Genomic DNA, 24,434 nt, shown 5'->3' on the forward strand with positions numbered 1-24,434 from the left:
ATTCATATGGATTGAACACCTGGTAACCGACATTCACAATATGCATATAAGAATATACCCATCATTCCGGGATCCTCCTTCGGACATGATATAAATTTCGAAGTACTAAAGCATCCGGTACTTTGGATGGGGCTTGTTGGGCCCGATAGATCTATCTTTAGGATTTGCGTCAATTAGGGTGTCTGTTCCCTAATTCTTAGATTACCAGACTAAAAAGGGGAATATTCGATTTCGATCATTCAACCATATAATGTAGTTTCAATTACTTGTGTCTATTTCGTAAAACGGTTATAAAAATTTCGCATGTATTCTCAGCCCAAAAATATAAAGGGTAAAAAGGTAAATGAAACTCACCATACTGTATTTTGTAGTAAAAATACATATTACAAAACTGAACAATGCAGGGTTGGCCTTGGATTCACGAACCTATATCATTTGTGTATATATTAAAACGTATAATCGTAATCGAACAAAAATATATACATTATTATTAGTGATATAATTTTTATATTCGTAACTTTTATATTTTATCATTGATATATATTAATTTTATATATATTTAAAAATATAAATCTTGTTATGTCATATGTATTAAATATTTTATTTATATTTCATTTGTTTATTAAGAATAGTAATTATAAAATACTATGATAATATTAGTAGTAATAATAATAATGATAATACTAGTATTAATAATAATGATAATAATATTAATGATTATCATAAGAATAATATTAATGATAGCTTTATTAATAAATCTTATACAAATGTAAATAACAGTTTTTTAAATGAAAAGTTTAATAATGTTAATTAATAATACTAATGTTTAAAAATGATATCAATACTAATATTAATTAAAATAATAATAACATTAATAAGCGTAATCATAATAATACTCATAGTACCTAGATGATAAGATTAATAATAATGTTAATAATACTTATATAAAAATATACAAATGATAATAACGTCTTCAATACTTATAAATATAAATATGACATTAGTAATAATAATTATAATTCTACAATCATAATAATAATCCTAATTATAACAATCTTATTACTAATGGTAATCTTAATAAAAAAATACTTTTGTTACTAATAATCCTAAAATGATACTAATACTAATATTAATGAAAAGAATAATAAATTTTATTATTTTCATAATAATAATAATAATCTTATTAGTACTTATAATACTTGTAACTATGATATTAATGACAATAATTACTATAATACTAATGATAATAATTTTATAATATTTATAAGCATGATAATAATAATAATAGTTATAATACCAATAATATCAATAATAATAATATAATAATAATAATAATAATAATAATAACCATAAAAATAATTATAATCATAATAATAACAATAAAAAAAATAATAGTAATAATAATAGTAAGTATAATAAGAAACTACCTCACTAAGATAAGCTCCCAAAAAAATGTAACTGCACTAGCCCGGGTTCGAACCCTTGACCTCCCGCTCACACCCAACACCCCTTAACCATTACTCCAAGTCTGACTTTCTGAAAAATATTAACCCCATTAAATTTATTTAACTAAATTTCGCGTCCTATCATCTTCTTCATCATTATCAAAATCAATTGAATCAAAAACCATTCCAATCTCAATAGTAGCTATCAAAATCGTTTTTAACATTTAATATCCAACACAACCGTGATTTGTTGATAATAATTGGAAAAAAAAAATAAAAAAAAATACGCAGACTAGCTGCTGCTGTCGCTGTTTACATTCAAAAAAAAAAAAAAATTATTTTGATGTAGTTTTACCAATGAAACAGAAACGATTTAATTTTTGTGAAACTAAATTAATAGACTAATCAAACAAAAAAAAATTATAAAATAGCAAGAACCTGCTGTTCTGTCGCAGGCCTTTGCAAAAAAAAAAATTAAAATTGATTTTTAAATTTGATGACGTTTAAGTAAAAGATTATAACACGAAATAGATGGTAAACCGTTCATAAAAGCTATTGGAATCATCAATTAGACTAGAAACACAAACACAAACTCTAATTTGATTTAAGAACAAATGTTGACTTTTTATTTCAAAAACTTTGACTCCGAAATTCGTATTCGATATCAAAAATTGAAACTTGAAACTTTACAGGTAGATTATATAAATGATTTCTCACAACTCTGCATTGTTACTTTTTGAGAATTGATTTGAATTTGGTATTTGATAAAAAAAATAAATACAGAGTACCGAGCTTTATTTTTCTTTATATTTTTGGTTTTATTTCGATTATAATCGCAGCATGTGATGTATATAATGGACGATTTTTGTTTGCAATCGATATTGAAGTGGACCTGTAACTAATTCCGACCAAAAACAAAATTTTGTAAAGTATGATTGATATATGAAACAAATCGTACCCTTTTTCTAATTTTTTTATAATTATTATTAATATATAAATATATATAGTAATATCAATACTAATTAATAATTATCTTAAGAATACTAAGTAATAATAATAGAATTACTAATAATTAATAAATGTATTATTAATAATAATAACAATTATATTAATAATAATAATAATAAATAATAAAGATACTAATAAAAATTATAAAAATTATATTATTATTGATAAATAATAGATTGTATTAATTTCTATTAATAATTAATAAATACTATAATAATAATGATATTAATAATAATAATAATAATCTTGATAAAAAAATAATAATACATAATTATTAATAGTAACTAAAATTGTAATATTACTACTAATTACGATATAAATAATGATAACTAATAATACTAATAATAATAGTAGTTATATAACAAATCAATTATATTAAATTTCATATTTATGTATTATACAAAATAATAATAACATTGTTATTAATATTAGATATATATTCTAATGATAGTAGTGAAAGTTAGTAAAGGTAACAAATGCATTAAATTTCATATCTATATATTATCTATAATATGATAACTAATACTGATATTAATTATTAATATTAACCTTAGTATTAATAATAATAATAAAAGTAATAAAAATCTTATTGTAACAACTATATTTTAATTTGTTAATAATATATTAATTATGTAATATTTAATGATCATATAATATATTATATAATAGTTTTTATTGATTCTTTAATATTTAATATATTATATATAATAGTTATACATAGATCTCATATGTCTTTATATATGGATTCATTTTAAATTGTACTTAATTATTTTGTATCTTATTTTACATATCTAATTCCAATGTTTGGATTTTATAATTTCAAATCACTATATATATATATATATATATATATATATATATATATATATATACACACACACACACAATTGTTCGTGAATCGTCGGAAATGGTCAAGGTCAAATGCATTTATGAAAAACAGTTCCAACATTTTGAGACTCGGTTCAATAGACTTTGCTTATCGTATCGAAATCATATAAAGATTAAGTTTAAATTTAGTCGGAAATTCCCGGGTCATCACAGTACCTACCCGTTAAAGAAATTTCGTCCCGAAATTTGAGTGAAGTCGTCATGGCTAACAATAAATATGTTTCCCTGACGAATATGAGTTGATAAATAGAATTTTATCATTATTGAATAATATGGATAAAATAATTCGATTATTCGAGGAGTACGAATGAAGTTATCACAAAATAGTGGAATGAGTAAATGCAGGTTCGACTTAACCGGTGACGTAGTCACGGTTGATTTTCGGAGATCAGGGGATTTAGAGGAAATCTTCGTAATCTAAAAGATTTGATTCTTCAGCGAATAAGAAATTAAGATCTCTATAATTAAATACGGTGATCTACCTCAATCACTTTGTCTCATATTTTCATTATAAATTAAGCTCTTCCGTTCCATTATTCTCACCATTCCTATACTTTCTTTCTTAGTTCTTACATCCAAAAGATTGTGAAAATGCTTAATCCCGTTCTAATCATTGATATTTTCCAAACTATCCTTTCTGTCATCCTTCTTTTAAATCTTCCACCAGAAAAATCTGTTTACTTCTACCATTACCTTGAGTGATACTATTCTTAATTATACCGTGTCTTTATATTGCTATTCGTATTAATATCCACGGTTTGTAATCTCCGTGTTGTTATTGGGCTTTATATTTTCTCTTATATTTCGGTGTCCCTGCTTCTGTCTCCTATAATCATTGTCATTCACAATTAATGCTCTCTCTTATTTGCTGCGATTTATACCCCCTTTCTATTTCGAAGCTTCATACTTTTGTTTTCCTTTTCGCAAGTATTGGTCCAGAATTTATAGGTATGGAGTTCCGAATGAACTTAATGTTCTAAACAAGAAAGAACGTAATAGCACGATTTGATTTGTTAAATTACCAGAATCACTGAGAATAGAACTATCAAGAATCTATTTTCTTGATATGTTCAGAAGTTAAGTAGAATGAAAGAGTTATGTAACATGGCACATGATGACGTTATGATCTGTGAATCATCACGTTCCATTTAAAACTCAACATGACTTACTGTAATATAATCACGTTGATCAAGTGTCATTATATTATACTAACTCATGCATCAGTTCTCCACATTACTTCAATAACATTCATATTTTAAGCTCGTAAGTTTATAGAATATAGAAACTAACAGTTTCTATATGATGTAACACTGATAGCACGAAGAGATTAATGATTTTAGACAAGAATAGTTATAAAAATATCTTCAGAAATATGGAGGATATTTATAATGAAAGATACTATGATATCTTGGAATTTCTAATATCGAAGGATGGTGAAGGAAATTTGTCCGCAATACTTTGGAGTCAGGAGCAAGGTATTCGCTAAAGATTTCATCAGAAATAGAATCATCAGGATTCTTAATGTACAAGTTTAGTCCTTGTGATTTGTTCAGAGACTCCCTCATGGCTAGCTCAATCTGTTTTTTAGTACCAAATTTTCTATCGAGCGTTCCTAACACTCCTTTCTTTATCAACAAACTTTTAGCCGTTTAGACCATCTACCATTTTTTTTATTTCCTCTGTATTTAATGTTACGATATCTGAATCATCGGTTATTAATCCGAGGTGGTTTCAGGAGAATTGTGTTTTTAGATGATTAAACGCTGATGGTAATATGGTGGAATATGAAAGGTTCCCCAGTAACAATAAAAGAGCACGCAGATATACCAAGATTATAATAAGGTTGTTTCGAACGAAAAATCGAAGTTGACTTGCTGAAGCTGTGACAAAATTTGCTACTTTGAAAGGAATCACTAAGTTATTTTGGGTAATAATAACACTAAAGGAATTAGCACAAATACGTGTTAAACGTTTACTCAGGTTTCGAGTGTTTTCAAGTGCATAACTATATGCATAAATTTTTCTTTCCGTAGATGAAGTGCGGTTGGTTCATCCTCTCGATTGAGGTATTTTCAAGAATCATGAAAGGTTTGAACGCAGATTGTAGTCGTCAGGATACCAATGAGGTTTAAGATGAAATCAAGTGGCAAACTTGAAAAATTGTTTAGTTTCATATATTATAATCAATATTTTAATTCATTTTAATTGTCCAATGATGGCAGTCCTTAGTTGATAGTCCAATAATTCATATATAGTTAGATACATAATATTCGAATTAATAAATACGTATCGTGACCCTTGTACATGTCTCAGACTCGATCACAACTCAAACTATATATATTATTGTAAAATCAACCTCAACCCTGTATAGCTAACTCCAGCATTACTGCATATAGAGTGTCTATGGTTATTCCAAATAATATATATAGATGCGTCGATATGATATGTCAAAACCTTGTATACGTGTCCCGAAATTTAAAGTGCGTAAAATAAATAACAGAAATTAAATGACGATAAATAAAGTGCGTAAAGTAAATAACAGAAATTAAATGACGATAATTAAAAATGCGAGAATATAAATTGCGATAAATAAATTGCGATAATAAAATGTAATAAGGAATTAACATTTAGCTAGGAACAGTTAGCTAGGATTTTGTTAGCGTGGATTCTTAACAAAATTTCTCATAGTTAATTTGTTTGTTTCTAACAAATTTTATTTTGTCAAATGTTTTCTTCATTATGCCACTTGTTGGATTATGATAAATCAAAATTCCAATATGAAATTGGATGAATGTGGTTATTCTGTGGTGAACGGATTTGTATATCGGTGGATGTAAGTAGGATAGTAAACGACTGTTGGATCAGCTTCGAAGAATGTACAGTGTAACTTATTAATGTGAAATCTGAATATTCCTCGGGTATTACCTACCCGTTAAAATATTTTCATAATTAACACTTTATACAAAAGAATTTTTAATTACAATTCTTATGAAAATATATATATATACATATATATTTTCTTCAGATGTAATCATGGATTTAATGAGTTAATATAATATTAATCTCATCTGATTTTCGGTTGGAACTGGAATGAATAATCTCCAAAACTTTAGAGATTACATAATCGCCGTGAAGAACGAAGATAATAGATGTACAACGATACGTAGAACGATGATTATACTCGAAGTACAGATGGTGATGTTGAGGCATGGATTGTTGATGATACTGGTGCTGTTATTGATGGTACTGTTGGTGCCGGTGATGTTGTTGAAGCTGGTAAATTTTACACCATATTCTCCAAATTGGTTACTCGAGCGCGAAGTTCGCTAACTTCTTCTATTATTCCGGGATGATTGTCGGTCGGAACGAGCGGATGAATAAGGTTTTGAATTGTGGATAGAATATAATCGTGTCAAGCTATCCTGGAAATGAGGCTGAAAATGGTGTTACGAACAGGTTCGTCGGTAAGTGCTTCAGGTTCTTCGCCAAAAGGTGAATTTGGTTAGTGGAAGGGATCGCCTTCTGCGCGTCTCCATTGATTAAGTCGACTATGAATCCATCAGATGAATTGGGGATGGATGATTGGTTGATTCATTCTGGTGGTGACGTTGCTTCCGGAGCTTAGATGACTACCCATTCGGAATAACTGTCGGGATAACTATCGGAATAGCTGTCGGAATCCGAGGGACTCGAGCTAGTCGAGGGATTCATCTCGTACGATCAGATGAAGGATTTTCGATAAGAAATAGATTATAGGATGTAGATTAGTATCCTGCAATACATAATTTACATATGCATATATAATACTAAAATCTCATAAGTTACGGAGGAATCTACGGAAGCTGTCAGGCAAACATAACAATAACAGATATGCTAAGATATGAATTAGCAGATACGATAAGATATGAATTTTGTCTATACACTATTCATGCAGTCAATGCAATAAGATGTGTTTAGACTAAGAATAATGAGCAGGTAATTTACTAAGGATGATAAGCAAATGATTTCCGACAAAAATGATAAGCAAAACTTTTGACATGAGACACGGTCGAAGTCCAGACTCACTAATGCATCCTAACGACTATCAATTAGACACACTAATGCAAGACCTGGTTCGCTAAGACCACCGCTCTGATACCAACTCTAACAACCCGTCCTAATCCATCCGGACGAATACATTACAATCGATTACATCGCGAGGTACTTGACCTCTATATGATACATTTTACAAACATTGCATTCGTTTTAAAAAAAAACAATCTTTCATTACATCGAAAGTTGAAAGCATACATACCATTTCATAATATATCCAACTATAATTGACTTAATAATAATCTTGATGAACTCAACGACTCGAATGCAACGTCTTTTGAAATATGTCATGACTGACTCCAAATAATATCCTTAAATTGAGCAAAAGCACAGCGGAAGATTTCTTTCATACCTGAGAATAAACATGCTTTAAAGTGTCAACCAAAAGGTTAATGAGTTCATTAGTTTAATATAAATAATCGTTTCCTAATTTTAATAGACCACAAGATTTCATATTTCCATTTCTCATAAACATACGTCCCATGCATAGAGACAAAAATATCATTCATATGGATTGAACACCTGGTAACCGACATTCACAATATGCATATAAGAATATCCCCATCATTCCGGGATCCTCCTTCGAACATGATATAAATTTCGAAGTACTAAAGCATCCGGTACTTTGGATGGGGCTTGTTGGGCCCGATAGATCTATCTTTAGGATTCGCGTCAATTAGGGTGTCTGTTCCCTAATTCTTAGATTACCAGACTAAAAAGGGGCATATTCGATTTCGATCATTCAACCATATAATGTAGTTTCAATTACTTGTGTCTATTTCGTAAAACAGTTATAAAAATTTCGCATGTATTCTCAACCCAAAAATATAAAGGGTAAAAAGGCAAATGAAACTCACCATACTGTATTTTGTAGTAAAAATACATATTACAAAACTGAACAATGCAGGGTTGGCCTTGGATTCACGAACCTATATCATTTGTGTATATATTAAAACGTATAATCGTAATCGAACAAAAATATATATATATATATTATTATTAGTGATATAATTTTTATATTCGTAACTTTTATATTTCATCATTGATATATATTAATTTTATATATATTTAAAAATATAAATCTTGTTATGTCATATATATTAAATATTTTATTTATATTTCATTTGTTTATTAAGAATAGTAATTATAAAATACTATGATAATATTAGTAGTAATAATAATAATGATAATACTAGTATTAATAATAATGATAATAATATTAATGATTATCATAAGAATAATATTAATGATAGTTTTATTAATAAATCTTATACAAATGTAAATAACAGTTTTTTAAATGAAAAGTTTAATAATGTTAATTAATAATACTAATGTTTAAAAATGATATCAATACTAATATTAATTAAAATAATAATAACATTAATAAGCGTAATCATAATAATACTCATAGTACCTAGATGATAAGATTAATAATAATGTTAATAATACTTATATAAAAATATACAAATGATAATAACGTCTTCAATACTTATAAATATAAATATGACATTAGTAATAATAATTATAATTCTACAATCATAATAATAATCCTAATTATAACAATCTTATTACTAATGGTAATCTTAATAAAAAATACTTTTGTTACTAATAATCCTAAAATGATACTAATACTAATATTAATGAAAATAATAATAAATTTTATTATTTTCATAATAATAATAATAATCTTAGTAGTACTTATAATACTTGTAACTATGATATTAATGATAATAATTACTATAATACTAATGATAATAATTTTATAATATTTATAAGCATGATAATAATAATAATAATAGTTATAATACCAATAATATCAATAATAATAATAATAATAATAATAATAATAATAATAATAATAATAACCATAACAATAATTATAATTATAATTATAATAATAACAATAAAAAAATAATAGTAATAATAATAGTAAGTATAATAAGAAACTACCTCACTAAGATAAGCTCCCAAAAAAAAAAATGTAACTGCACTAGCCAGGGTTCGAACCCTTAACCTCCCGCTCACACCCAACACCCGTTAACCATTACTCCAAGTCTGACTTTCTGAAATATTAACCCCATTAAATTTATTTAACTAAATTTCGCGTCCTATCATCTTCTTCATCATTATCAAAATCAATTGAATTAAAAACCATTCCAATCTCAATAGTAGCTATCAAAATCGTTTTTAACATTTAATATCCAACACAACCGTGATTTGTTGATAATAATTGGAAAAAGAAAAAAAAATTAAAAAAAATAATACGCAGACTAGCTGCTGCTGTCGCTGTTTACATTAAAAAAAAATGATTTTGATGTAGTTTTACCAATGAAACAGAAACGATTTAATTTTTGTGAAACTAAATTAATGGACTAATCAAACAAAAAAAAAATATAAAATAGCAAGAACCTGCTGTTCTGTCGCAGGCCTTTGCAAAAAAAAAAAAATTAAAATTGATTTTTAAATTTGATGACGTTTAAGTAAAAGATTATAACACGAAATAGATGGTAAACCGTTCATAAAAGCTATTGGAATCATCAATTGGACTAGAAACACAAACACAAACTCTAATTTGATTTAAGAACAAATGTTGACTTTTTTTTAAAAAAATTTTGACTCCGAAATTCTTATTCGATATCAAAAATTGAAACTTGAAACTTTACAGGTAGATTATATAAATGATTTCTCACAACTCTGCATTGTTACTTTTTGAGAATTGATTTGAATTTGGTATTTGATAAAAAAAAAATACAGAGTACCGAGCTTTATTTTTCTTTATATTTTTGGTTTTATTTCGATTATAATCGCAGCATGTGATGTATATAATGGAAGATTTTTGTTTGCAATCGATATTGAAGTGGACCTGTAACTAATTCCAACCAAAAACAAAATTTTGTAAAGTATGATTGATATATGAAACAAATCGTACCCTTTTTCTAATTTTTTTATAATTATTATTAATATATAAATATATATAGTAATATCAATACTAATTAATAATTATCTTAAGAATACTAAGTAATAATAATAGAATTACTAATAATTAATAAATGTATTATTAATAATAATAACAATTATATTAATAATAATAATAATAATAAATAATAAAGATACTAATAAAAATTATAATAATTATGTTATTATTGATAATAATAATAGATTGTATTAATTTCTATTAATAATTAATAAATACTATAATAATAATGATATTAATAATAATAATAATAATAATCTTGATAAAAAATAATAATACATAATTATTAATAGTAACTAAAATTGTAATCTTACTACTAATTACGATATAAATAATGATAACTAATAATACTAATAATAATAGTAGTTATATAACAAATCAATTATATTAAATTTCATATTTATGTATTATACAAAATAATAATAACATTGTTATTAATATTAGATATATATTCTAATGATAGTAGTGAAAGTTAGTAAAGGTAACAAATGCATTAAATTTCATATCTATATATTATCTATAATATGATAACTAATACTGATATTAATTATTAATATTAACCTTAGTATTAATAATAATAATGAAAGTAATAAAAATCTTATTGTAACAACTATATTTTAATTTGTTAATAATATATTAATTATGTAATATTTAATGATCATATAATATATTATATAATAGTTTTTATTGATTCTTTAATATTTAATATATTATATATAATAGTTATACATAGATCTCATATGTCTTTATATATGGATTCATTTTAAATTGTACCTAATTATTTTGTATCTTATTTTACATATCTAATTCCAATGTTTGGATTTTATAATTTCAAATCACTATATATATATATATATATATATATATATATATATATATATATATATATATATACACAATTGTTCGTGAATCGTCGGAAATGGTCAAGGTCAAATGCATTTATGAAAAACAGTTCCAACATTTTGAGACTCGGTTCAATAGACTTTGCTTATTGTATCGAAATCATATAAAGATTAAATTTAAATTTAGTCGGAAATTCCCGTGTCATCACAGATTACGGGTCCGGAGATAATACAAGAAACTACCGAGAAGATCATCCAAATTCAACAACGGTTGAAAACAGCCCAAAGTCGACAAAAGAGCTACGCTGACATTAAAAGAAAAGATATAGAATTTGAAATTGGAGAGATGGTCATGCTTAAAGTTGCACCTTGGAAAGGCGTTGTTCGATTTGGTAAACGAGAGAAATTAAACCCAAGGTATATTGGACCATTCAAGATTATTAATCGTGTCGGACCAGTAGCTTACCGACTTGAGTTACCTCAACAACTCGCGGCTGTACATAACACTTTCCACGTCTCGAATTTGAAGAAATATTTTGCTAAAGAAGATCTCACTATTCCGTTAGACGAAATCCAAATCAACGAAAAACTTCAATTCATCGAAGAACCCGTCGAAATAATGGATCGTGAGGTTAAAAGACTTAAGCAAAATAAAATACCAATTGTTAAGGTTCGATGGAATGCCCGTAGAGGACCCGAGTTCACATGGGAACAAGAAGATCAGATGAAGAAGAAATACCCGCACTTATTTCCAGAAGATACGTCAACACCTCCAACTGCTTAAAATTCCAAGACAAAATTTATTTAACGGGTAGGTACTGTAGTGACCCGAACTTTTCCATGTTTATATATATTAAAAGAAATTATTATTTACATGATTGAGTGTTCCCAACATGTTAAGCAATCAAACTTGTTAAGACTTGATTAATTGAAATAGGTTTCATATAGACAATTGACCACCCAAGTTGACCGGTGATTCACAAACTTGTAAAAACTTGTAAAAACTATATGATGACATATATATGGTTATATATATAGCTAACATGATATTATGATAAGTAAGTATCTCATTAGGTATTTTAACAATGAGTTATATACATAAAAATGAGACTATTGAATTAAGAAACACGAAAACGATATATATATATAACGATTATCGTTATAACAACGTCTTACTAAGTACATATGAATCATACTAAGATATTGATACACTTGGTTAATTATGTTAAATGATAAGTAAATATATCATTAAGTGTATTAACAATGAACTACATATATAAAAATAAGACTACTAACTTAATGATTTCGAAACGAGACATATATGTAACGATTATCGTTGTAACGACATTTAACTGTATATATATCATACTAAGATATATTATATATCATAATATCATGATAATGAAACAATTTAACATCTCTTTAGATATAATAAACAATGGGTTAACAACATTTAACAAGACCGTTAACCTAAAGGTTTCAAAACAACATATACATGTAACTACTAACGATGACTTAACGACTCAGTTAAAATGTATTTACATGTAATGTTTTAATATGTATTTATACACTTTTGAAAGACTTCAAGACACTTATCAAAATACTTCTACTTAACAAAAATGCTTACAATTACATCCTCGTTCAGTTTCATCAACAATTCTACTCGTATGCACCCGTATTCGTACTCGTACAATACACAGCTTTTAGATGTATGTACTATTGGTATATACTCTCCAATGATCAGCTCTTAGCAGCCCATGTGAGTCACCTAACACATGTGGAAAGCATCATTTGACAACTAGCATGAAATATCTCATAAAATTACAAAAATATTAGTAATCATTCATGACTTATTTACATGTAAACAAAATTACACATCCTTTATATCTAATCCATATACCAACGACCAAAAACACCTACAAACACTTTCATTCTTCAATTTTCTTCATCTAATTGATCTCTCTCAAGTTCTATCTTCAAGTTCTAAGTGTTCTTCATAAATTCTATAAGTTCTAGTTTCATAAAATCAAGAATACTTCCAAGTTTGCTAGCTTACTTCCAATCTTGTAAAGTGATCATCCAACCTCAAGAAATCTTTCTTATTTACAGTAAGATATCTTTCTAATACAAGGTAATACTCATATTCAAACTTTGATTCAATTTCTATAACTATAACAATCTTATTTCGAGTGTAAATCTTACTTGAACTTGTTTTCGTGTCATGATTCTGCTTCAAGAACTTTCAAGCCATCCAAGGATCCTTTGAAGCTAGATCTATTTTTCTCATTTTCAGTAGGTTTATCCACAAAACCTGAGGTAGTAATGATGTTCATAACATCATTCGATTCATATATATATAACTACCTTATTCGAAGGTTTAAACTTGAAATCACTAGAACATAGTTTAGTTAATTCTAAACTTGTTCGCAAACAAAAGTTAATCCTTCTAACTTGACTTTTAAAATCAACTAAACACATGTTCTATATCTATATGATATGCTAACTTAATGATTTAAAACCTGGAAACATGAAAAACACCGTAAAACCGGACATACGCCGTCGTAGTAACATCGCGGGCTGTTTTGGGTTTGATAATTAAAAACTATGATAAACTTTGATTTAAAAGTTGTTCTTCTGGGAAAATGATTTTTCTTATGAACATGAAACTATATCCAAAAATCATGGTTAAACTCAAAGTGGAAGTATGTTTTTCAAACTGGTCATCAAGACGCCGTTCTTTCGACTGAAATGACTACCTCTTACAAAAATGACTTGTAACTTATATTTCCGACTATAAACCTATACTTTTTCTGTTTAGATTCATAAAATAGAGTTCAATATGAAATCATAGCAATTTGATTCACTCAAAACGGATTTAAAATAAAGAAGTTATGGGTAAAACAAGATTGGATATTTTTTTATTGTTGTAGCTACGGGAAATATTGTAACAAATCTATATTAATCATATCCTAGCTAACTCATATTGTATTATACATGTATTCTAATATATTATGTAATCTTGGGATACCATAGACATGTATGCAAATGTTTTGACATATCATATCGACCCATGTATATATATTATTTGGAACAACCATAGACACTCTATATGCAGTAATGTTGGAGTTAGCTATACAGGGTTGAGGTTGATTCCAAAAATATATATACTTTGAGTTGTGATCTAGCCTGAGACGTGTATACACTGGGTCGTGGATTGATTCAAGATAATATATATCAATTTATTTCTGTACATCTAACTTTGGACAACTAGTTGTAGGTTACTAACGAGGACAGCTGACTTAATAAACTTAAAACATCAAAATGTATTAAAAATATTGTAATTATATTTTGAACATACTTTGATATATATGTACATATTTGTTATAGGTTCGTGAATCGACCAGTGGCCAAGTCTTACTTCCCGACGAAGTAAAAATCTGTGAAAGTGAGTTATAGTCCCATTTTTAAAATCTAATATTTTTGGGATGAGAATACATGCAGCTTTATAAATGTTTTACAAAATAGACACAAGTACATGAAACTACTTTCTATGGTTGAATGATCAAAGCCGAATATGCCCCTTTTGCTTGGTAGCCTAAGAATTAGGGAACATCACTAATTTTGAGAATTAGTGCACGCCTAATTGACGCGAATCCTAAAGATAGATCTATTGGGCCTAACAAACCCCATCCAAAGTACCAGATGCTTTAGTACTTCGAGTTTTAATATCATGTCCGATGGATGTCCCGGAATGATGGGGATATTCTTATATGCATCTTGTTAATATCGGTTACCAGGTGTTCACCATATGAATGATTTTTATCTCTATGTATGAGATGTATATTGAAATATGAAATCTTGTGGTCTATTATTACGATTTGATAAATATATAGGTTAAACCTATAACTCACCAACATTTTTGTTGACGTTTAAAGCATGTTTATTCTCAGGTGATTATTAAGAGCTTCCGCTGTTGCATGCTAATATATGGACAAGATTTGGAGTCAGCATGCTTGTATAATAATGTTTAAAACTGCATTCGAAATTTACTTTGTTGTAACATATTAATATTGTAAACCAATATGTATTGGTAGTGTGTAAGTGTGATATTTTAGATTATCATTTCTGATAATCTAGGTGGTGTCCTTTTAACCTTGTCGATAAAATAAAGGTTATGGTTTGTTTTTTAAAACGAATGCAATCTTTGAAAAACGTCTCATATAGAGGTCAAAACCTCGCAACGAAATCAATTAATATGGAACGTTTATAATCAATATGAACGGGACATTTCAGACGACTATCAGATTGGTTCTAAGTATGGTGGCAACCGAGAAGTTACACTTAGAATAGTTGGATGTTAAAGCAGCCTTTCTGCATGGCAACATTGAAGAAGACATTTATATGTCTCAACCAGAGGGGTTTTGTGTCAAAGGAAAGGAGAATCTTGTGTGTAATCTAAAGAGAAGCTTGTATGGTTTGAAACAAGCTCCCAGACAGTGGTACTTGAAATTTGATAATTTCATGGAGAAGACAGGATTCGTGAGAAGTTCTACAGATTATTGTTGTTATTTGAAGAAGTTCAAGAGCTCCTATATTATATTGCTTCTTTATGTCGATGATATGTTAATTGCAGGTTCTGATATGATTGAAATACGCAATTTGAAGAAGCAATTATCTAGAGAATTTGAAATGAAGGATCTCGGGCCAGCTAAGCAGATTCTCGGTACGAGTATATGCAGGAATAAAGATGGGTCAGTTTCTTTATCTCAAGAAAAGTATATTCGCAAGGTTCTTGAAAAGTTCAGAATGAATGGTGAGTCTACAAAGCCAAGAAACACACCGTTGGGAAGTCATCTAAAGCTTTCTAAACATCAGTCTCCTAAAACTGAAGTAGAAAAAGCAGAAATGGCTAAGGTTCCTTATGCATCCGCAGTGCGTAGTCTAATGTACGCTATGGTGTGTACAAGACCTGATATAGCACATGCAGTTGGGATGGTTAGTCGCTTTATGTCAGCTCCGGGGAAAGAACATTGGGAAGCAGTGAAGTGGATACTGCGGTATTTAAAGGGTACTCCCAAAGTTGGGTTATGTTTCAAGGGCAGGGATACTACTCTCAGGGGTTATTCTGATGCAGATCTGGGTAGATGCAATAATACCTTCAAGAGCAACACCGAGTATGTATTCACTATAGGAGGAACAGCAGTGAGTTGGATGTCTAGGTTTCAAAAGAGCGTGGCTCTATCTACTACTGAAGCAGAATACATGGCCTTGACTGAAGCCAGTAAAGAACTAGTGTGGTTGAAGACATTCATGAAAGAACTGGGCAGCAAACAGACAGAATTTGTCTTATATTGTGATAATGAGAGCGCAATCAAGTTAGCAAAGAATCCAGACTATCATGCTAAGACGAAGCACATTGGCATGAAGTATCACTTTATCAGAGAACGGATAAGCAATGGAACGTTTAATCTGGAGAGCATTTCAGGTTCAAAGAATCCAGCAGATATGTTCACCAGACCAGTAACGCTGGATAAGTTGAAGCTGTGCATAGCTTCAACTGGCTTTCAGGAACATTGAAGAGAAGGCAGGAACTAGAGAGATAAGAGATGAGCTAAGTCTTAAGTTGCAGAAGTACAAGAGTGCAGTTCGATGGTATTCGAAGCCTCCAAGTGGGAGATTGTTAAAGATGTAGGCTTCTTAAAAACGGCAGTTACTTGGTGACTAAGTTAGGTTTGGCCAGCCCTAATTAGTTTGGGCCGATTTTAGGGTTTACTTAGACTAGGGTTTATTTAATCCTTGTCTATAAATACTCTCTCATATGTACATGCTTTGCATCACCTCCAAATTAATAATATACTCTCTAGTTCCAAAGTGGATGTAGGTTTCACATCAAAATTGAACCACTATAATTCTCGTGTTCTTTTATTCTGTGTTTATTATTCGGTTGCTTGTTTGTGATTGCTAATCAATTAGGGTTGTTACTCTGATCAAAGGCAGATTCTAGCCTTAACACTACCCCACACAGTTAGTGAAACAAACTGACGACATGCAAAAACAGTTACACCAGACCTAATAACAGCATCACGAGTTTATATATTGACCACCAAAAATACAAGCTCCCACCATAAGGTATTAATGCAAATGTATATGTGTTGTGAAGTTACGTACTCGCATACTAATCTGTAGAAGTCTTCAATGGGTGCAGATCCACCGACGTGACTCGTTCTAATCATTGAGCAAGTTTCCTCTACCAAAGATACCCAGAGTTAGCATTGTTATTAACAAATGCATACCTTTACCTAATTATACAATAACAATAATGATGAGTATATTCAATTCAAAAATAGAAAAATTACCTTGATCTCAAGTATGAGAGGCTATTACAATGGTTGCAATTAATTGACATATCGGATGTTACCAACTGCTATATCTAACCTGCAGTGTATATTCTGATCCAAATCAATACTTCCAATACTAACATAAAATGAAAAGACTTTGTTATTTTACTTTTTTATACAGAGTACTAATGATCATACCTATGACAATTTTTGTTTATTACTCCAATCACAATATGTATTGCAATTGACGTATATGTTCCTTTCTGACCTTATAACCTCTGTATTAAGTTGTTAAAAGTAAACCTACTAAAGTATACAAAAGCAAAACGAACTTTGAAAGTACATCTTACCCTCTAACTTTTCAACTCATTTGGAAGCAGCAGATGTCACTTTATTCCCTATAAACAAAATAGACTCTGTACTTAATATAATATTAAACGAAATATGTACGATTATAAGTTGGAGCTTACTTACAAATGACATTCATCTTTCACATATCATTTCAGATATGAAACTGTATTGAGAAGTTATACAATCTTAAAAAGCAACAAAGCGAAAGCATTTCTAACATTGCGAGCCTTTATTTTTTTCATTAAGGTATTATAGCAAACACTTGGTGTGCAAGAGATAATTGATGTTTGTAAAAAAAGCAAGATTCTGAAACTAACAGCAATTATCTGAATCGTAGAACTACAGGAATACAAAAAGAGCGTTGGTAATTACTAGGTTTTTTATCCCTTTCTTAGTACCTTCTTTCATAAACGAAAAAAAAAAAAAAAAAAAAAAAAAAAAAAAACAAATTGTTAGTTACTCGCTATGTAACAATAATAAGTGGCTCCAATATGTCATACCTAGTGACGGTGTTTGCGATGGAAATAAGCGGCTCCGATATGTAATAAGCAGCTCTTCATTATCTAAATTCCTAATTAAACAAACAAACAACTCATCACATCATACATAAAATTTAAAACAAAATACGGAAATACTTGAAGGCTGACGTTTTGAGACGATGAAGATGGCCACGATGACGACGTCATTGGCGACCGTGTTTGCGACGCATTTAAGCAGGTCCGATTTGTGATAGCAGGTGATTTTGGTTGTAGAATCATGTTCTCGCTAAAGAGCTAACCTGTGAGATCTGTCGCACCATAACAGCTAGCAACCATTTTTAGAACAAAAAAGTTTATCAATGGAAGAAATTGCTACACTTTCATGGAGAGGAATACATAGTATATTTTGATGGAGAGGAATAAGTTATACGGACTACATTTTTTAAAAATAAAATACTTGTATATGAGGTAATAGATATTGAGGATAAATATTTGGGGGATGTATGATCTGGCAAAAAACCCCACATGCACCATGACACGCGTTAATGCAAGGGACAGGGCAAAAAAAACCCCAATGCTGCATGACACTTTTTTATAAAAAAAATTAAGAAAAATGAAATTGTTGGGGATGGACCAATGAGGGATCAGCTTTCAGTTGTGTCCGTAATACTCCGTATATTGTGTAATTTAAATTAAACATTAAATATAAATAATAAAAAAAATTGTGAGAGGATGGAACGGGCAAACAGTAAATAGGGAGCCAATAGGGTGCTTTTATTAACACTCTTGTTATAATAGCTTTTATTTATTTATTTATATTTATTATTTATTTATTAAGAGAATTGAAAGAGAGATTTGTCTATTTGGGTAAATTCAGTGATGGACCGGGAATGGGTGTTCATTGATACGATTCGGAGATGAATTTTCAACTCTAATCCATACTAGGCTGGTATCCTGACACGTCCCTCGGACCCTGTAATACTTTTTACTTTTTAAACAAGAAACCACTCTTTAGTCAATAGATCAACGCGCCACCACGTTCTCCGAACAAAAAATACAATGGTGTCGCTCAAAGACCTCGGTAGGCTGGTGAACGGCGTATCGCTGGTAGCCAAAGAAGCCGTGAAACAAAACCATCTCGATAAACCTAATTTACAAGCCCTAATTCAACGAACTCTCTTATCATTCACCGATATTTCCGGTCTCACTAAAGGCGAAACTCGTAATCTCACCGTCACCGAACCTAAATCCAATTCCAATGCCGATTCAAATACCAAAAACTCCGTCGTATATTTCGATGATACACCGGTAGTTTCTGATTCCGATCATGTTCCGTCAACTACAGGTTCCGATCACAGTACCGTCGCTGTTTCTCCGCCGACTTCGGAATTAAATGATGCAACTGTTAATGATAATGTTACTGCTGTTGCGGCAGTTGAATTAGAAAACGGTGTATCTGTAACTGATTCACCGGAGATGTCGCCGCCGGTGAATGCGATGCCGGTGATTTCGACGCCAGTGATAACAAAGCAGAGGCCGCGGAGGGAGAGGAAGGTTCCTTCAACGTCGTTTTCTAGAGCGATTGGGTGAGTTTTTCAATTTCATTACTTTACAGCTGTTTTCATTTCCCTACTGATTGTTTTCATTTTCGATACTATCACGAAGATTATATATATTAGTTGGAGTACATTGTAGATCAAATGTGCAACTGTAGCGTTGTGATTTGATTTTCAAATGATATTGTTAAGGTTTGCTGGCCTAGGAGCTGGGCTCGCGTGGGGAACGGTACAGGAATCTGCTAGGAGAATTATATATGGTGCGCCTAAAACAGAAGGAAATCAGTCTGCACTTTCGCCGTTTTTATCCGAGAAAAATGCGGAACGATTGGCTCTTGCTTTATGTAGGATGCGTGGTGCGGCACTGAAACTAGGACAGATGTTGAGTATTCAAGACGAGTCTCTTGTTCCTGCTCCGGTAACTACTCTTTTTCTATCTACTTATTGATTTCAAGATGAAAAGCTTTAATTTACTATTGGTTAGTAATAAGATGTTTATGTTATCATGCTTATCGAAAAAAGTCCCAGTGGCTTAGTGCTGATCTATTATGTTGCCATTCTTGACTGTAAATACATGTAATGAATTTTAAGAGAAACCATAGCACAAGAATTGCATTCCTAAAATTAACATATGGCAGTGTTATACGATGATAACGTAAACGGTAATTCACTGATGCATGTAGATCTGATATAAGCATCTAATTTGATGGATATTATTATATCCCATTCTAGTTATTCTTTATCAAGGTAGATGTGATGGGTTTAGCAACGAGCATATGTAGATCAACAAGATAAACTACACACTATTATACGTACATGAATGAGTGTAACTATGAGCTTAAGTTGGAGGATACAATTAATACATATGAAGTGACTCATGATTTGAATCATTTTACTTGTTTGTATTATCAGATTTCTTTTGTAAAATTTCCAACAAGTATATTTTAATGCTTCTCACTGTTCACCTTTTGGGATTTTACTCTTGATTGGTTTTTGATTATGAAGTTATAATTTCTTATTCCTTGTAGATCTTGGCTGCTTTAGATATCGTTCGTCAAGGTGCTGATGTTATGCCAAGAGGCCAGCTAAATCAAGTTTTGAATTCTGAATTAGGACCCAACTGGTCGTCTAAGTTGAAAAGCTTTGATTATGAACCACTTGCTGCTGCAAGTATAGGCCAGGTTAGTCAAAGTGAAAAAGTTGATTTATTGTTTCATTTCGGCTTGGGTCTTTAGTTGCCAAATGTCAACTTAGATAATTGAGTAAGCTCCAATTTATGTGGTTTCACATATGATTGGTTTTAAGATATCTCTTTCCATATCTTGATATGTTAGTCTTTATCATTCATGCTGTTTTTGTCATATATGTATTATATATGAATTTCTTAAGTTTTGGTGTTGAAAGTTTGAAATGAATTCTTAGGTGCACCTAGCTGTCACCAAGGATGATATTCAAGTTGCTATGAAAATTCAATATCCTGGTGTAGCAGATAGCATTGAGAGTGACATAGAGAATGTAAAATTGCTCCTAGATTATACAAATCTGATCCCGGAGGGTTTGTATCTTGATAAAGCTATGAAGGTACCTTTCATGATCACATACTTTTAACCTTTTTTGTTATTTATGATTATGCTAGGCTGATAGCTCACCATAAGAGTAATCTTTGGAAATTAAAGCATGTAAGATTTCAAGTATCCCAAAACATGTAAGTTTTAATTTAGGAACCTAATATTCTGAAACATTTGTAGCAAGCTAATAACATGTAAAAAAATGATGAATATTTAAAATATCTGATATGTGACAATAAGTTGAACATGATAGTATGGGTGAATCCGTTGTCCATCAGAATAATATTATATATTTGTTCTCATAACAATTTGAATGATCATTGTTGCCCATGTATCGCAGCCTTCAAGAGTTTACAAGTACTTTATAACTTGTTTATGCATGACAGAGTGATTTTGATAAAGACTAATTCAAGATAGTCACTTTCTATTCTAAATTTCTAATAAGTAAAACGAAAGAAAATATCACACTGGGAGTAATTTTTGACTTGTTATTCTCAAAGATGAAACTTGCAATTTATAATGCAAATTATAGTTACTGATCAAGTTGTTCGCCATGAACTTCACCATCACCTAAATAGAAGCAAACTCAATATCGCATGCAAAAACCACATTTACAACTACTTAAAAGAACAATTTAAATTATGTAGAGTTTTGGAGCAATTTTCTTTTGTATTTTGTTAATAATCCAGTAAATACGAGCTAGGCTTTTATTTAGGAGCATAAACATAATCATGGAAGGTGTGACCAATGTGGGTTACACTTGATAAACTTTAGGAATAAAGGAAACATCTGAGATGTAATTGTGTTCACGTGCTTGAATTTGTATTTGCATGATGATTCTAGTAGAAAAAACATGTAATCTAAAAGAACAAAAATGTAAATATTAGTCTATGTTAATGTTAATTGTGTTCACATGCTTGAATCCGATCTACTATTGTAGGTGGCAAAAGAAGAGTTATCACGTGAATGCGACTACGAATTGGAATCATCTAATCAGAAAACCTTTCGCAAGTTGCTATCAAATGCCGACGGGTTTTACGTTCCATTCGTGGTAGATGAACTATCATGTAAAAAGGTTCTTACAACCGAACTTATTCATGGTAAACTAATGATATGTTTTTGTGTATGCATTATATTATTTATATAAAATTACAGAAGATGATTGTTCTCTTTATGTTACAGGAATACCTATTGATAAGGTTGCGACTCTGGATCAAGAGGTCCGTAGTTATGTTGGGAAAAAGTTACTTGAACTTACGTTGAAGGAGCTATTTGTCTTCAGATTCATGCAGGCATGTTTTTTTCTGCAAATTCTATTCATTTCCCTTAATTTTTTTCTATAAGATGATTGTTAACTTTGACTTATGTGTCTCATATCGTGTTCTACTTTTTATTGTATGCAGACTGATCCTAATTGGAGTAATTTTTTATACAATGAGACTACACGAACAATTAATCTCATTGACTTTGGTGCAGCTAGAAGTTACCCTAAACCATTTGTTGATAATTACTTGAGGATGGTAAGTTCTTCTCATTATTAGTCCTACCTTTTGTCATTGTACATTTCACTTTATAAGTTTATGATACATATAATTAATAAACACAATCTGCTATAATTAAAGGCTGATCACCTAAAGGGACCCTACTTTACTCGAATATAGATATATATATATATTTATATATTATATATTATATATATAATACTCGAATATATATATATATATATATATATATATATATATATATATATATATATATATATATATATATATATATATATATATATATATTTATATTTGTATATTATTTCTAATTACTTAAGTGAAATATATGAATCAGGTTGTTGCATGTGCAAATTGTGACCGTGAAGGTATAATTGAGATGTCCAAGAGGCTTGGTTTCTTAACAGGGGAGGAATCAGAAATAATGTTAGATGCACATGTTCAGGCTGCATATATTGTAGGGTTGCCGTTTGCAAAACCTGGGGATTATGATTTTCGTGCTAACAATATAACTCAAAGTGTATCCAACGTTGGTTCAACGATGTTGAGACATAGATTGACACCACCACCAGATGAGGTCTACAGTCTACATCGCAAACTTGCAGGTGCTTTTCTAGCTTGCATTAAGATTGGGGCTGTGGTACCTTGTCGTGAACTTCTGCTTCAAGTATACGAAAGTTATCAGTTTGATGATTAGATTGAGTTTCGTGATTCACGATTTTGGTGTGTATTGACTATTGAGGTATCAAATCACAGGTAGGACATTTAATTTAAGGAATGATGCATTCATTCATTCGGCATATACAAAAGATTCAATGATCAATTGTATAAATAGTGCCCGTTTTCCATTTTAAATAAGGTAGTGGTGAACTGTATAATACTGATTTGATTCCTTCAGATGTGTATTATTATTGATTGAGGTTCATTCATTCAGTTCCTGTCTCATGGTCCTTAATCTTATACTTGTACCATGTATATCAATGCATGCTTTCATAACTTATTTTTCGATTGTTGTTATATTCTTATTTCATAAGGTCTTAATTACTCTATATTATGATGAGTTTTGTTTACGACTTATACATACTGTCATTAAAATATTGTGTATACATTAATCAGTATTTAGAGTGACAAACGTTACTGTGTAAATACAAGTATCTATACATGCCATGACAAACATATATTAGACTTTCGAGTTATAGGATTCAAAATTAGGCAAAGTTAGTTTACTTTTAACGTAAAAAAATAAATGAGAAAAAAAGGATGAACGAAATGTAATAAAAAAAAATGAGAAACAAAGATGAAAGACATGTAAAATGGGGTAATACTAGCTTTAAGACTATGTTTAAAAAATTATTTATCCATAATCAATTGTATAAAAAAAAGTTAGAAAG

General features: G+C 29.7%; 1 protein-coding gene and 1 long non-coding RNA gene across 3 annotated transcripts in view; one reads left to right on the top strand and one right to left on the bottom strand.

The window, feature by feature from the left end:
* Nucleotides 1-18,821, bottom strand: part of LOC139875162 (uncharacterized) — a 98,440-nt gene extending 79,619 nt beyond the window's left edge. The window contains exons 1-4 of one of the 2 annotated variants that reach the window (XR_011767909.1): nt 18,439-18,821; nt 17,938-17,985; nt 17,606-17,684; nt 17,418-17,496 (exon numbers count right to left, since the gene is read on the bottom strand). This is a non-coding gene — a long non-coding RNA (uncharacterized lncRNA). Of the gene's footprint in view, nt 1-16,834; nt 17,497-17,605; nt 17,685-17,937; nt 17,986-18,438 lie in introns of those variants that run through there. The other variant, XR_011767908.1, reaches the window with a different exon arrangement.
* A 439-nt stretch (nt 18,822-19,260) lies between these two features.
* On the top strand, nt 19,261-23,740 carry LOC139875173 (protein ABC transporter 1, mitochondrial). The gene is made up of 8 exons (XM_071862530.1): nt 19,261-20,003; nt 20,166-20,391; nt 21,002-21,154; nt 21,396-21,554; nt 22,482-22,641; nt 22,724-22,833; nt 22,945-23,061; nt 23,381-23,740. Exons 1-8 carry the CDS (start codon nt 19,477-19,479, stop codon nt 23,738-23,740), a joined length of 1,812 nt encoding a protein of 603 aa, XP_071718631.1. The 5' UTR covers nt 19,261-19,476.
* The last annotated feature ends 694 nt before the right edge of the window (nt 23,741-24,434 follow it).

This window comes from Rutidosis leptorrhynchoides, chromosome 1, assembly GCF_046630445.1.
Source record: "Rutidosis leptorrhynchoides isolate AG116_Rl617_1_P2 chromosome 1, CSIRO_AGI_Rlap_v1, whole genome shotgun sequence".
Classification (NCBI taxonomy): Eukaryota; Viridiplantae; Streptophyta; class Magnoliopsida; order Asterales; family Asteraceae; genus Rutidosis; species Rutidosis leptorrhynchoides.